The sequence below is a fragment of the Oncorhynchus tshawytscha genome, linkage group LG20 (assembly GCF_018296145.1).
Source record: "Oncorhynchus tshawytscha isolate Ot180627B linkage group LG20, Otsh_v2.0, whole genome shotgun sequence".
In the NCBI taxonomy this organism is placed as follows: Eukaryota; Metazoa; Chordata; class Actinopteri; order Salmoniformes; family Salmonidae; genus Oncorhynchus; species Oncorhynchus tshawytscha.
The window spans coordinates 12,066,295-12,079,605 of record NC_056448.1 but is presented as its reverse complement, the minus strand read 5'-3'; the positions used below and the strand labels follow the sequence as shown (position 1 = coordinate 12,079,605).

Sequence of the window (13,311 nt, the reverse complement as noted above, 5' to 3'; positions counted from 1 at the left end):
TCACTGACAGGGGACATTGTAGTTTGCAATTCAATCAATTATTGCCCTTCTTTCTATTTGTAGCCAATCCTCATTGTGTCTTGAACCCCTCTTCCCCGATCCTTTCACTTCCATGTTCCCTTTCTTTTCCTATTTTCCCCTATTTGATTTATTTAACAAACATAAACACTCCCTTTCTCTTTGACTCTCATCCACCCGAGGAAAAGCCTATTCATTCTGTTCATCAAGACACATCCAGACATAATTCAAATGAAACCACATTGAAATGAATACAACTGGATATTTTATGTTTAGTCGATAACAATACACTTTATTATTAAATTCGGTATGATATTCTGATCCAATGACCTTTGGTCAATGACCTTTTTGATCATTGACATTTTACATGACCCTTAATGTAGTATGATTGCTAGTAGGCCTATAGATGATTTGTGAAACATATCTATCTATAGGCTAGACATAGGCAGGCAGTCATTGAATTGTCTATACGTTTTTCTTCCTTTACAATTGTACAGATATTCTTAACAAGTGGGTACAAATGTAACCATCTTGCAAGTAAAATGTACCAATATGATTTTAACACTCTGGAACATTGTCGCGCTTATTGAAGTAACCGGGATTGCCCGCCTACCGTGGTATGGGCCAGTCAGATGAGATAGGGCGATGCGGAAGTCATAGTTCCGTTCACTTCAGTTCAGTCTGAAACTCGTGGTAGCGGCAGAACGGTCACACGCTTTCACACCTCAACACCTCGACCAAACCGGCTTTGCCTCATCCACGAAAAGGTGAGCACAAAACATACAGAGGGGGACAGACCCATACATTGAATAGGAAAACTATTCGAAATAGATGGATAGGCAATTGTTAGGCTACTTTTATTTTTGTTTAAAGGAGATACGAGCTAGTGTGCTTAGTCACACCCACCCACAAAACAATAGTGGTGGAGCATACTGTAGCCAAGTTTTTAATATATATTCATAAAAAGGTTTGTTTGAAGTAATGTTTCGTTTTATAGACAATTTTAAAGGTTGATATAACATGTTACAGTTATTGAGACACTGGTGGCACAAATACACTCACTGTCCTACAGAGAGAGGAAGAGATTTGAATGTGAATTTACTGTAGCCTAATACTTGGTGTACTATTATGTAGCCAAGTACAGCAATGTAGTCTAATACTTGGCAAGGAAAGGGAACATGTTGAGATCTGTGTGAAAAATTGTGAAAGGTATTTATTTCCTTTGCATTGTACCAGAATAGGGTGTGTAAGACAGGCTTGCATTGACATGAAGTTAACTTTGTTCAATATTACACTGAGCATAGTGTGCTTTGGGTACTACCAAGGCTCAGTAAAAAAAAAAAAAAAAAAAAAAACGTCATGTGTCTCTAGTCCAGTTTGCGTGACTGCTCTGTTGACATGAACTATAATTACAGGAGCTATTTTTAAATGTCTAATCAGTGAAGGTCAGAACTTTTGAAGCAGTTTTTTAAGGTGACAGGTGTACAGAGTAGACACATTTTGTAACAATCGACAGGTATGTGTTTTTGTCACGAGCATTTCTAAACAGCCTTATGCTGGACAGAGGTTAAGCTGCTGTGGAGTTAGTTTAGAGGGAGTCTGTGTCTTGTACGGCTAACGTTTGTTTTGGACAAACTAAATAATCTACTTCTGTTTGCTAAGTGCCGACCGGCATTTCTGAGTGGATAGTGGCTTGTTTTTCATCACCCGAGGAAAACCTCATGTCCTGAAACCGTAGAAATGATCACAGGAACTTCTGAAGTTATGATGACCGTTTAGTGTGGCGTACTTAGAAAATAATTCATGCATCAACTGTGCAAATTGAACTGCAGATCTTGACCTATACTCAGATGTGCAGTGTGAAAGATTTGATCCTTGACCCACTATTGATTTGGAGAGGTTAGGAAGGAAGTCTGAGTTAAAGGTCACTCCCCATTGTTTCTGTTGTTTTTGCTTCCTTAGTAAAGTGGCATATAATTAGTACCCACCCAATTTGTTGTACTCTGAAAACATGTTGATTACCAGATGGTTAGTGCCAGATTGTCCTCTTGGTGAACTCTAGGTTGGTGCTGTTGGGTTTGTAATTTCCCCTGAGCCCTGGACATAGTTAGCTCACCTCAGCCCTAGGTCACACTGGAGAACTGAGAAGGGTGCCTATAATGAGTACATCAGTACGTGTGTGTCTGAGGCTGGAGGGGCGTGTGTCCTGTTGTTCTCCAGGTGTGTGAATCCCACCTCCTCATCTCCCTCTATCCCACTGCTCTCCCCTCCTGGCTGCTAGTGATTCACCACTGCCTGTGTCAAAGAGTCTGCCACACCTGCTCCAGGTGTGATCAGTCAGCCACATAACCAGTGGGCAAAAAGTCGGAGAGGGGAGGGGTGTACGGTAGAGGTCAGGTGACATGCTGGAGCAGGTGGTGCTCTGACCCTCAGGGGTTCACCATTTACTCCCCAGGCCACAGTGTGGAGGTATGACTGACGGCATGACTTGCACCACTGAAACACTATGTTTTGGATGACAAGGCAGTATTACTCATGAATTCCTCCCCAGCACAACATTTGTTCTCTCCCTTTTCAACTGAAATGAGTGTCCCTGTCGGATACGGATACAATTTATTGGCCATGTCTGTTTTAGAAGCTGTGGTGAATCATTGTGGTTCACATCATCCTCAACATGTTATCTTCTATGGTGTTTACTGATGTCCCAGGAAACTGTGCTAAAAAAGCTAACATCTGTGCACATTCCATAAGGAACCATGGGTGACAATACTTAGTCTGGAAGCAGAACCAATCTGACCTCACACTGACTTTATCTACAATTTTGGGTAATCTCACCTGCATAATGGGGCTAATTGACTAACTGCTCTTGCAACAGTGTTATGGTCTATACACTCAATCAGTCTCATTGTGTTTTTGTGTCAACGTCTAATTTGTGTGACGGGCAGAGGTCATGTGTACACATTAACCTGCAACATGGTTTAAAGTGCACTAGATGTACAGATGGGCATGTGTGGACCTGTACTCACAAAGCCCTTAGTCCAACCATTTGACAGCACTTTTTCCTTCACAGAGGTGTGTGTGTGGTAGAGAGATGCCTGAGGTCTCTCTTCACCAGTCAAGAGTTTTGGCGATCTCCTTCAGAACCCCTTATTCCTTCCTGGACATAAACTCTGTCTGGACTTCTGCTAGCTCACTCACTCCTGTGTCACGTCTCAACTCACAATGATTTAGTTGTTCAATCATTATACTTCTGCTTATTTTCAATGGAAAGGGAATGTAAAAATAGGCAGTGTCAAAACCAATGAAATTCAACAGCGCATGAAAGGCTCAACTGCACCATACAGGCCATAATGTGTGTCTGACGATTGGTATTGTCCGTTCAGGTAAAGCAACATGGGGGTGAGTCTGAGTCAGTAGGACACACTGTTAGTCCTGTCCTGTACCCCCCCTCAAAGTCCTACAGTATAGTACATTCTTGCCAGGTGGTTGACAAATGTGGCAGCACCAATCAGTCAAGCCCTCGGGGCTCCAGTGAAAGGCTCAGTCACGGGGAAGTGGTGTTGGATTGAGTTCCAACGTGTCCCTGGCCTTCCAGGGTGTGCCTCTGGCTCTGTCTGTTTCTGCTGCTCTCTCCGCAACAGGCAGTGGCACCAGCCCAAGCACCAGCCTACAGTACTAACCCCTATAGAGAGATCAGTCTAAAGATCTGACAGCATTTACACGGTTTTACACTGGGGATTCACTAGTTGATGGATATCGCTGGTGATCACAGTACAATACCTTAATCACCTCAGTTTAGCTTAAAATTCAGAGATGAGCTAGTGGGTAGAAAGGTGCTTTCTAGAACCTAAAAGGTTTCTTTGGCTGTCCCCATAAGATAACCCTTTTTGGTTCCAGGTAGAACCATTTTGAGTTCCATGTAGAACTCTCTGTGGAAAGGGTTCTCCATGGAACCAATAAGGGGAAGAACTGTTTTGGAACCCTTTTTTTCCTAAGAGTGTATGAAACACTTAAAAAAAAATATATATATATATATATATAACACCTAACTGGCCTATCAGTTGAAACATTTTAGAGACCAAGTTTGTATGTTTATGGGTGGTCTGTCCTCACCATCTGTGTCTGGCCCTCTCGTCCCAGCTTACAATTAGCTCATTCTGCCCCCTCCTCTCTTCTGTAACTATTCCTCAGGTCGTTGCTGTAAATGAGAACGTGTTCTCAGTCAATTTACCTGGTAAAATAACGCTTTTTACACAAATGTAACTTCCTGGGTGTGTCGTAGCCTGTTGTGTCAGTAAGGTGTGATGCTGCTGGCATGACTCCATATCTCTGTCCTGATCACTTTCACAAAGGACAGGTTTGATACAGGATATGGTAAGATTTGCCACAGAGAAATCTGAGATGTGACGTAAAAGTTATTATTATTGTGCGGAAAGATGATAAGAAGGATTAAAAAAAAAAAGGCCTTAACAACATTGGGCCTTAACATGGTGGGAAAAGTTTTAGATGATATCTTATCAGGAGCCAATAGTCTTCCCCTCCACCCCCTGCCCTGGCCCATGTTAAAGTAGGACAGTGTTAACAACTCAGTAGTGTGTTCAGTGAAGGGGAAACTTTCTCAGTTCAAAGTGTAGTTTACAGTTCACTACAAACACAGCTGGATCCTCTCTCTTTTGCTTTTACGTGGGTATAGATTTTTGGCCTACCTCACAGTCCTCGCTGGTCTCGTGACCTATGTACCTCTCCTCTCCTGCCAGTGGCCTGCTCCTGTAGAGAGCTGGATCAAGAAGTAATAATTAGCTCAGTTCTACTGTCTGGAACATTGAGTGCTGTGCTATAATCTAGTCCACCTGGGCCTGTTCCACACTAACAGTCGATGGAATACAAGAGGCTAGAGCCTACCAAGATGTTTTCTTGGGTCTGATTCAGATTTTTTTTTTGGGGGGGCAAAACCTACCGATACCGATTTATACCTGCCGATATACTGTTTTACAGTGGGTAAGTTACAAAGTGTCATTTTCCCACACTGAATTCTCGTAAATTGCCATCCAAAAGAGCAGTTGTTAAAAGGATAATATCGGCAAACTGATATTTCGTTTTTGGCTCTACAAGAGAGAAGTTAGAGTTATTTAGCCATCTATCTAGCCAGGTTTTGAGATGACACTGGTAGAATGACAAACAGTGGAAATTCATTCGATATAAGCTAGAATTGATCGTGGCTAGTTTTGGGGTAAACTGCTAGTCTGTAATCTATTGTTGAGGAGGAATGTTTGTTTGGGTTATGCTGGAACTACATAGCACTCCACTCCACTTATCAGCAGTAGCCTTCCCAACTCCCACTCTTTAAATACTTGACTGCACACTACACTCTGTGTAAGCTGATGTACACGGTGGCACACACACACAAAGCTTAAATAGGCACAGCACTGTTGTGGGACGGTCCGTTTTCACCCGCTAATGATATTTCAGTTGTGGATTGATTGTTCTTTGTGACCTCAGTAGGGAAGACACTTTTGTGAAATAAAATAAATCGTCTCTCATTTAATTTATTGTTGCTTTGAAGGTTATGTTGACACCTATGTTTTTTTTTCTGGGTCTGTTTTGTTATTATACTGAACAAAAATCTAACTCGCATGTTGCATTTATTTCATGTAGGCCTAATCTATGGATTTCACATGACTGGGTCAGGGCACAGCCATGGGAGGACATAGGCCCACCCACTTGGGAGCCAGGTCCAGCCAATCAGAATGAGTTGTTCCCCACAAAAAGGATTTATTACAGGCAGAAATACTCCTCATTTTCATCAGTTGTCCGGGTGACGTCCAGGCAGTGAAGAATGTGGAAGTCCTGGGCTGCCGTGGTTACACGAGGTCTTCGATTGTGAGGCTGGTTGGACGTACTGACAAATTCTCTAAAGAGACGTTGGAGGCAGCTTATGGTAGAGAAATTAACATTCAATTCTCTGGCAACAGAGATATTTTTTTGTTTGTTCTGGAGATGAACTGAATATACTTTAAGGTTACTCAAATGCAATTACATTACTGTGTAGTTTACCAATCAAATGGTCTGACGGTGATGTGGACATACTTGGTATACATATTCCAAAATAAACAAATAATCTCACTCCAATCAATTTGAAGAAAAAGTTAGCAAAAATAGACAAGATCTTGCTACCATGGAAAAGACTACCTGTCTATTTGTGGAAAAATCGCCCTGATTAACTCTTTAGTCATACGAGTCTACCTATTTGCTTATGGTCTTGCCTACACCTAGTGCCCTTTTTTAAAAATTTTATTTATTTATTTATTATATGAGCAATTTAATTTATTTGGTATGGCAACCCAGACAAAATTAAATGGGCCTATTTATATAATGAATATGAATTCAGAGGGCAGAAATGATTAAATATTAAAGCATTACACCTCTCACTAAAGGTGGCAGTTATACAAAACGTATACTTCAATCTGAACGGGTTTTCTAGCAAATTAGTAAGAATGTCTCACCCCATGTTCAAGAATGGCCTTTACCCCTTTATTCAGATTACAACCTCTCACTTTTGGTTATTTGAAAACGAAATCATCTAAAATCAATCATCTAAAACAAGCCATAGGAAGTTGGTTGCAATTTTTGTTAAATCCACCAGAAAAATACAGAACAAATAATACAACAAATATTGTTTTTAAACTTAAATATACTAATTGATAAAAATAAACACATTTTTCAATAAAATAAAAAAGGTATAACTGGTGGAGTTGTCACACATTGCAGTTAACAAAAATATATAGACATGTCTGCTGTACCCAAAAATTCAACCTACTAATTGCAGTATTACCACAAAAGTGGAAGGGGGAAGAAAATTGTGAAAAATAAAGCGTACCAGTTTAATTTAAGGACCAAAAAATGTACAGCGGTGTTTTTTAACCTTTTATTTAACTAGGCAAGTCAGTTCAGAACAAATTCTTATTTTCAATGACAAGCCTAGGAACAGTGGGTTAACTGCCTTGTTCAGGGGCAGGATGACAGATTTGTATCTTGTCAGCCCGGGGATTCCATCTTGCAACCTTTTGGTTACTAGTCCAACGCTCTAACCACTAGGCTACCTGCCACCCCAAATGCCATCTGGGGCGGCGGGTAGCCTGGCGGGTAGGACTGTTGGGCCAGTAACCGAAAGGTTGCAAGATGGAATCCCCGGGCTGACAAGGTACAAATCTGTCGTCCCGCCCCTGAACAAGGCAGTTAACCCACTGTTCCCTGGGCGCCAAAGAGCTGGATGTGCGGAGGGCTGCCTTAATCGACATCTCTGATTCAGAGTGGTTGGGTTAAATGCGGAAGACACTTTTCAGTTGAATGCATTCAGTTCTACAACTGACTAGGTATCCTCCTTTCTCCATATAGATGGCAAAAGAGTTAGAAAGTCACAGTCAATCGATTTAATAATACTTTTAGCAAAAAGGTATCTTTTCATTTAGAATCTGTAAGAACTATGAGAATAGAGGTTCAGAACTTGTGAAACAGCACAAATGTATGGCAAGTAGAAACCTAATATGGATGGTGTTAAGAGAGATGGGAGGAGTTGAAGGGTGGGATTAATAACAACTCATGTCAAATATACTGTCTCTAAAATGTACATAGGTTCAGAACTTTTTATTTTTTCCTCAACAATCTAGACACAATATCCCATAATGATAAAGCAAAAACAGGTTTTTAGAAATTGTTTCACATTTGTTAAAAAAAAAAAAACGATCACATTTACGTAAGTATTCAGACCCTTTACTCAGTACTTTGCTGAAGCACCTTTTTGGTAGCGATTACAGCATCGAGTCTTCTTGGGTATGACGCTACATGCTTGGCACACCTGTATTTGGGGAGTTCTTCCCTTTCTTCTCTGCAGATCCTCTCAAGCTCTGTCAGGTTGGATGGGGAGCGTTGCTGCACATCTATTTTCAAGTCTCTCCAGAGATGTTTGCTCGGGTTCAATTCCGGGCACTGGCTGGGCCACTCAAGGACATTCAGAGAATTGTCCCGAAGCCACTCCTGCGTTGTCTTGGCTGTGTGCTTAGGGTCGTTGTCTTGTTGGAAGGTGAACCTTCACCCCAATCTGAGGTCCTCAGCTCTCTGGAGCAGGTTTTCATCAAGGATTTCTCTATACTTTGCTCTGTTTGTCTTTGCCTCGATCCTGACTAGTCTCCCTGTCTATGCCACTGAAAAACATCCCCACAGCATGATGCTGCCACCACCATGCTTCACTGTAGGGATGGTGCCAGGTTTCCTCCAGACGTGACACTTGGCATTCAGGCCAAATAGTTCAATGTAGGTTTCATCAGACCAGAGAATCTTGTTTTTCATGGTCAGAGTCCTTTAGGTGCCTTTTGGCAAACTTCAAGTAGGCTGTTGTGCTTTTTACTGAGGAGTGGCTTCTGTCTGGCCAGCCTACTATAAAGGCCTGATTGGTGGGGTGCTGCAGAGATGGTTGTCTTTCTGGAAGTTTCTCCCATCTACACAGAGGAACTCTGGGGCTCTGTCAGAGTGACCATCGGGTTCTTGGTCACCTCTCTGACCAAGGCCCTTCTCCCCCGATTGCTCAGTTTGGCCGGGCGGCCAGCTCTAGGAAGAGTCTTGGTGGTTCCAAACTTCTTTTCATTTAAGAATGATGGAGCCACTGTGTTCTTGGGGACCTTCAATGCTGTAGACATTTTTTTGGTACTCTTCCCCAGATCTGTGCCTCGACACAATCCTGTCTCGGAGCTTTACGGACAATTCCCTCAACCTAATGGTTTGGTTTTTTGCTCCGACATGCACTGTCAACTGTGGGACCTTGTATAGACAGGCATGTGCCTTTCCAAATCATGTCCAATCAATTGAATTTAGCACAGGTGGACTCCAAGTCATAGAAACATCTCAAGGATGTTCAATGGAAACAGGATGCACCTGAGCTCAAGTTTGAGGGTATGAATACTTATGTAAATAAGATTCTTCTGTTTTTGAGGTTTAATGAATTAGCAAAAATGTTTTAACCTGTTTTCACTTTGTCATTGTGTGTAATTTATTTTAGAATAAGGCTGTAATGTAACAAAATGCAGAAAAAGTCAAGGGGTCTGAATACTTTCCAAAGGCACTAACATGTAAAATGGATTGTGTTCATAAAATGTATATAGTTTATGTAAGTTGGAAGTAGAAGCCTAAGTGTTCATTAGTTTACTCCAATTATGAGAGGGGTGGTATGGTTAGTGGAAAATAATAAACTAAAATATATTTTAAAAGGTGTGTGTGTGTGTGTGCGTGTACACAATATATGGGGGATTGGAAATGATACAGACAATTATGGAAGTTCCAGTCTGCAATATTGAAGTTGGTCTACCCCACCAAAAAAACAAAACAAGAAAGGACAAAAAAAACATCTAAACTGTGTAGAAATGAGAATGGATGTACATTCATACAGTCTTGACGGTGTCCAGCTCCAGAATATTTTTTTTGCAAACTGACAGCAAGGAAATATAAAATTAATTCTGCACTGTCCTCCGGACCTCATTGAAGACCGAATGCAGCCCCCGGGGCAAATTTAGATTGACACCCCTGGTATAAAACGTGCTGGTCCATCTTTTCTTGAACAAAAATAAAACTTGAATGTGTCTGTCTCTCACAGAGGAAAATATGCTTCACTTCTCTGAATAGCGGTGTTGATTCTGGTTAAGCTGCAGCGTCAAAAGACTCAAGACCCATGTCCAAACGTTCATATCCACTGTCTCTGCAGATGGTTCGAAAGAAGAGGGTTAAAATGTCAACCCCTGTGTAGATCAGATTTATATCACCATATGTGTTATCGTTAAGTACAAATTTAACTGACTAATAACAAGACTGTAATAAAGTAAGCCCTAACTTGTAGCCCATCTGGCTTCCATGGAAACGGCTGAGTCAAGCAATACTGCAGGTATTTGGAGCTTGACAATCTTTTGTCTTATAGTGCTCCTATTCGGTGACCCACTGAACAGCTGAGACTCGTGGGTTTGCTGACATTTTATGTTTTTCATTCAATATTAAGATGTGACCATATTTCTCTATTGAGGTTTATGTCAAATGTATGTGATTTGCTTTTTTTTTTTTTTACATGTTATGAAAGTACATACTCATAGTTATGCTGCTTTAAAAGTTGATACAATTGTTATCCCACTCAAAAGACAAATAGGATAAAATGCCCTATGAAAGATTGAGATTTTCACACTAGGGAGACAGCCCTTCTTTGTTTATGCCCATTCAGCATCGTTCACACCCTCTCAAGCTATATCCCCAACCCATCTATGTGAGTAAGCATGGCATTGTCCTCCAGAAAGCAGTCTCTACTTAAACCCAGCTAAATACAGGGCAGCAATGTTTTTGAATTGCATCCACACTTTTTCAGAAGGCTCAGAGCGAGTGACGTTTGAAACGCTATTAGCGCGCGCTAACTAGCTAGCCTTTTCTCTCCGGTTACATCAGCCTCATCTTGGGAGTTGATAGGCTTGAAGTCATAAACAGCGCAATGTTTGACGCACAACGAAGAGCTGCTGGCAAAACGCACGGAAGTGCTGTTTGAATGAATGTTTACGCGCCTGCTTCTGCCTACCACCGCTCAGTCAGATACTTAGATACTTGTATGATCAGTTAGATTATATGCAACACAGGACACGCTAGATAATATCTAGTAATATCATCAACCATGTGTAGTTAACTAGTGATTATGATTGTTTTTTATAAGATAAGTTTAATGCTAGCTAGCAACTTGGCTTACTGCATTCGCGTAACTGACAGTCTCCTTGTGGAGTGCAACGAGAGAGAGGTATGTCGTTATTGCATTGGACTAGTTAAATGTAAGTTTGCAAGATTGGATCCCCCGAGCTGATAAGTTGAAAATCTGTCTTTCTGCCCCTGAACGAGGCAGTTAACCCACCGTTCCTAGGCCGTCATTGAAAATAAGAATGTGTTCTTAACTGACTTGCCTATTTAATAAAGGTATAAAAAATTAAATAAAAACAATCGGCACCCAGAAATACCGATTTCCGATTATGGAAACTTAAAATCGGCCCTAATTAATCGGCCATTCCGATTAATCGGTCAACCTCTAATCCGGGGTAGCAAAGATGATCTACTGTATATACTGACTAGGGAAAATCTCATTCTGTTATTATAGAAGCCTGTGACATGAGTCCTGTTTGGTATGTTGTCTGCCATGTCCAACCAAATCCATTATCTCAGCCAATCATGACTAGCCAGGAAGAATCCTGTCTTTCTCCCTGTATAGCTGTGCTTTCTCCACTTGGCTAAACTCATAATAAAAATGTGTGTTCATATTTACAAATCCCATACATGTTTAATTAAGGCACATGAAAGTTCACATGTTCAAGAAGGCATTGAAAAAAATAATACATATTAAAAAATATATATAGTTAAACAGCCCTACTGTGGCGCAGGAGCTAGCGTCAAACGCCTCAGATCCTGTAACCAATCACACATTGCAGATGGGATAACTTTTGGAGTGCTGTGTAACTCATAAAGGTCCTGATTTTCATGTTTTGTCTGCTTTTTTTTTGTTTTTGTTTCTGCAGGAGCATCATGAGCAGCAACTACAGTGTCTCCCTGGTTGGCCCCGCCCCCTGGGGCTTCAGACTGCAGGGAGGAAAGGACTTCTGTCTGCCCCTCACAATCTCACGGGTGAGTCTCTCCATATGTTTTATTTATATTTTGTTGGGGGGGTGACATAAACGTGTGTTTATATCCGTTCAAATGTTCAAATCAAATCAAATCAAATTTTATTTGTCACATACACATGGTTAGCAGATGTTAATGCGAGTGTAGCGAAATGCTTGTGCTTCTAGTTCCGACAATGCAGTAATAACGAGCAAGTAATCTAACTAACAATTAAAAAAAAAACTACTGTCATACACAGTGTAAGGTGTAACGTGTAGTGTAAAGTGTAAGTTTGAAAAAAGTGTAAAGTGTAAGTTTGAGGTCACTTAGACATTTCCTTGTTTTTGAAAGAAAAGCAACTTTTTTTGTCCATTAAATTGATCAGAAATACATTGTAGACATTGTTAATATTGTAAATGATTATTGTAACTGGAATTGGCAGATTTTTAATGGAATATCTACATAGGCGTACAGAGGCCCATTACTGGCAACCATCACTCTTGTGTTCCAATGGCACAGTGGATTAGCTAAGCCATGTTTATCAATTAAAAGGCTAATTGATGATTAGAAAACCCTTTAGCAATTATGTTAGCACAGCTGAAAACTGTTCTGATTTTAAAGAAGCAATAAAACATGGCATCTTTAGACGAGTTGAGTATCTGGAGCATCAGCATTTGTGGGTTCGATTACAGGCTCAAAATGGCCAGAAACAAAACTTTCTTCTGAATCTCGTCAGTCTATGCTTGTTCTGAGAAATGATGGCTATTCCATGCGAGAAATTGCAAAGAAACTGAATATCTTGTACAATGCTTTGTACTACTCCCTTCACAGAACAGTGCAAACTGGCTCTAACCAGAATAGAAAGAGGAGTGGGAGGCTCCGGTGAGCAAGAGGACAAGTACAATAGTGTCTAGTTTGAGAAACAGACTTTATTAAATAGTAACTGCAAAACACCAGTCTCAACGTCAGCAGTGAAGAGGCGACTCTGGGATGCTGCTGCCCCCCCCAAAAAAAAAAACACATTGCACACACTCGGGGCTCTAAAGTGCGAGAACATATTTTACTGTGCGACCAAGAGTTTTATTTTGGAAGCACTGCGTGATAAGGTTGCACTGTAGCGTTGTTTCAGAGTGCCCTAGAGAAACAAGTGAGTACAGATCCGTTAGCATTATGGTTGAACCATTACTACAGTGAAAATGGCTTACTTCTAGTCCAACCAGGTCAAAATCTCTGACCCATATTACCAGCACATCATTTTTATCTGCCGGGACTGCATTTTACATTCATAAAGCAATGTCGTGGGCCGTTCTAAAACTACTCGCGCATTGACGTCGTTAACCATTTGTTTACACTTTGTTCAGTCATGTTACCTCATTGGCTAGCTAGCTAACAACCTGGTAACTTTAGCAGTGTATCCAAACATGTGGGGACACAGAAAGAAAGGAAAAGGGATGGCTTTTTCAGAAGATCAATGATTGCATAAATAAATGAATGAATGACCAATCTCTTGCATGTCTTATCACATACCTGACATTTTTAAAGAGACAGTGTACACTTTATGTAATGCATCTCAATTGAGAAAGTGTGTTTATGCAATGTAGAAACCTAATGTTCCACAAATGTCATTTCAAT

General features: G+C 40.8%; 1 protein-coding gene across 3 annotated transcripts in view; it reads left to right on the top strand.

Moving 5' to 3' along the window:
- The first annotated feature begins 646 nt into the window (after positions 1-646).
- The window catches only part of pdlim5b (PDZ and LIM domain 5b), a 73,199-nt gene continuing 60,534 nt past the window's right edge, over positions 647-13,311 (top strand). For all 3 annotated transcript variants that reach the window (XM_024380781.2, XM_024380780.2, XM_024380779.2), the window contains exons 1-2: positions 647-785; positions 11,598-11,703. In XM_024380781.2, coding sequence (XP_024236549.1) covers positions 11,605-11,703 — 99 coding nt within the window. In that variant the 5' untranslated portion in view covers positions 647-785; positions 11,598-11,604. The remainder of the gene's footprint in view (positions 786-11,597; positions 11,704-13,311) is intronic.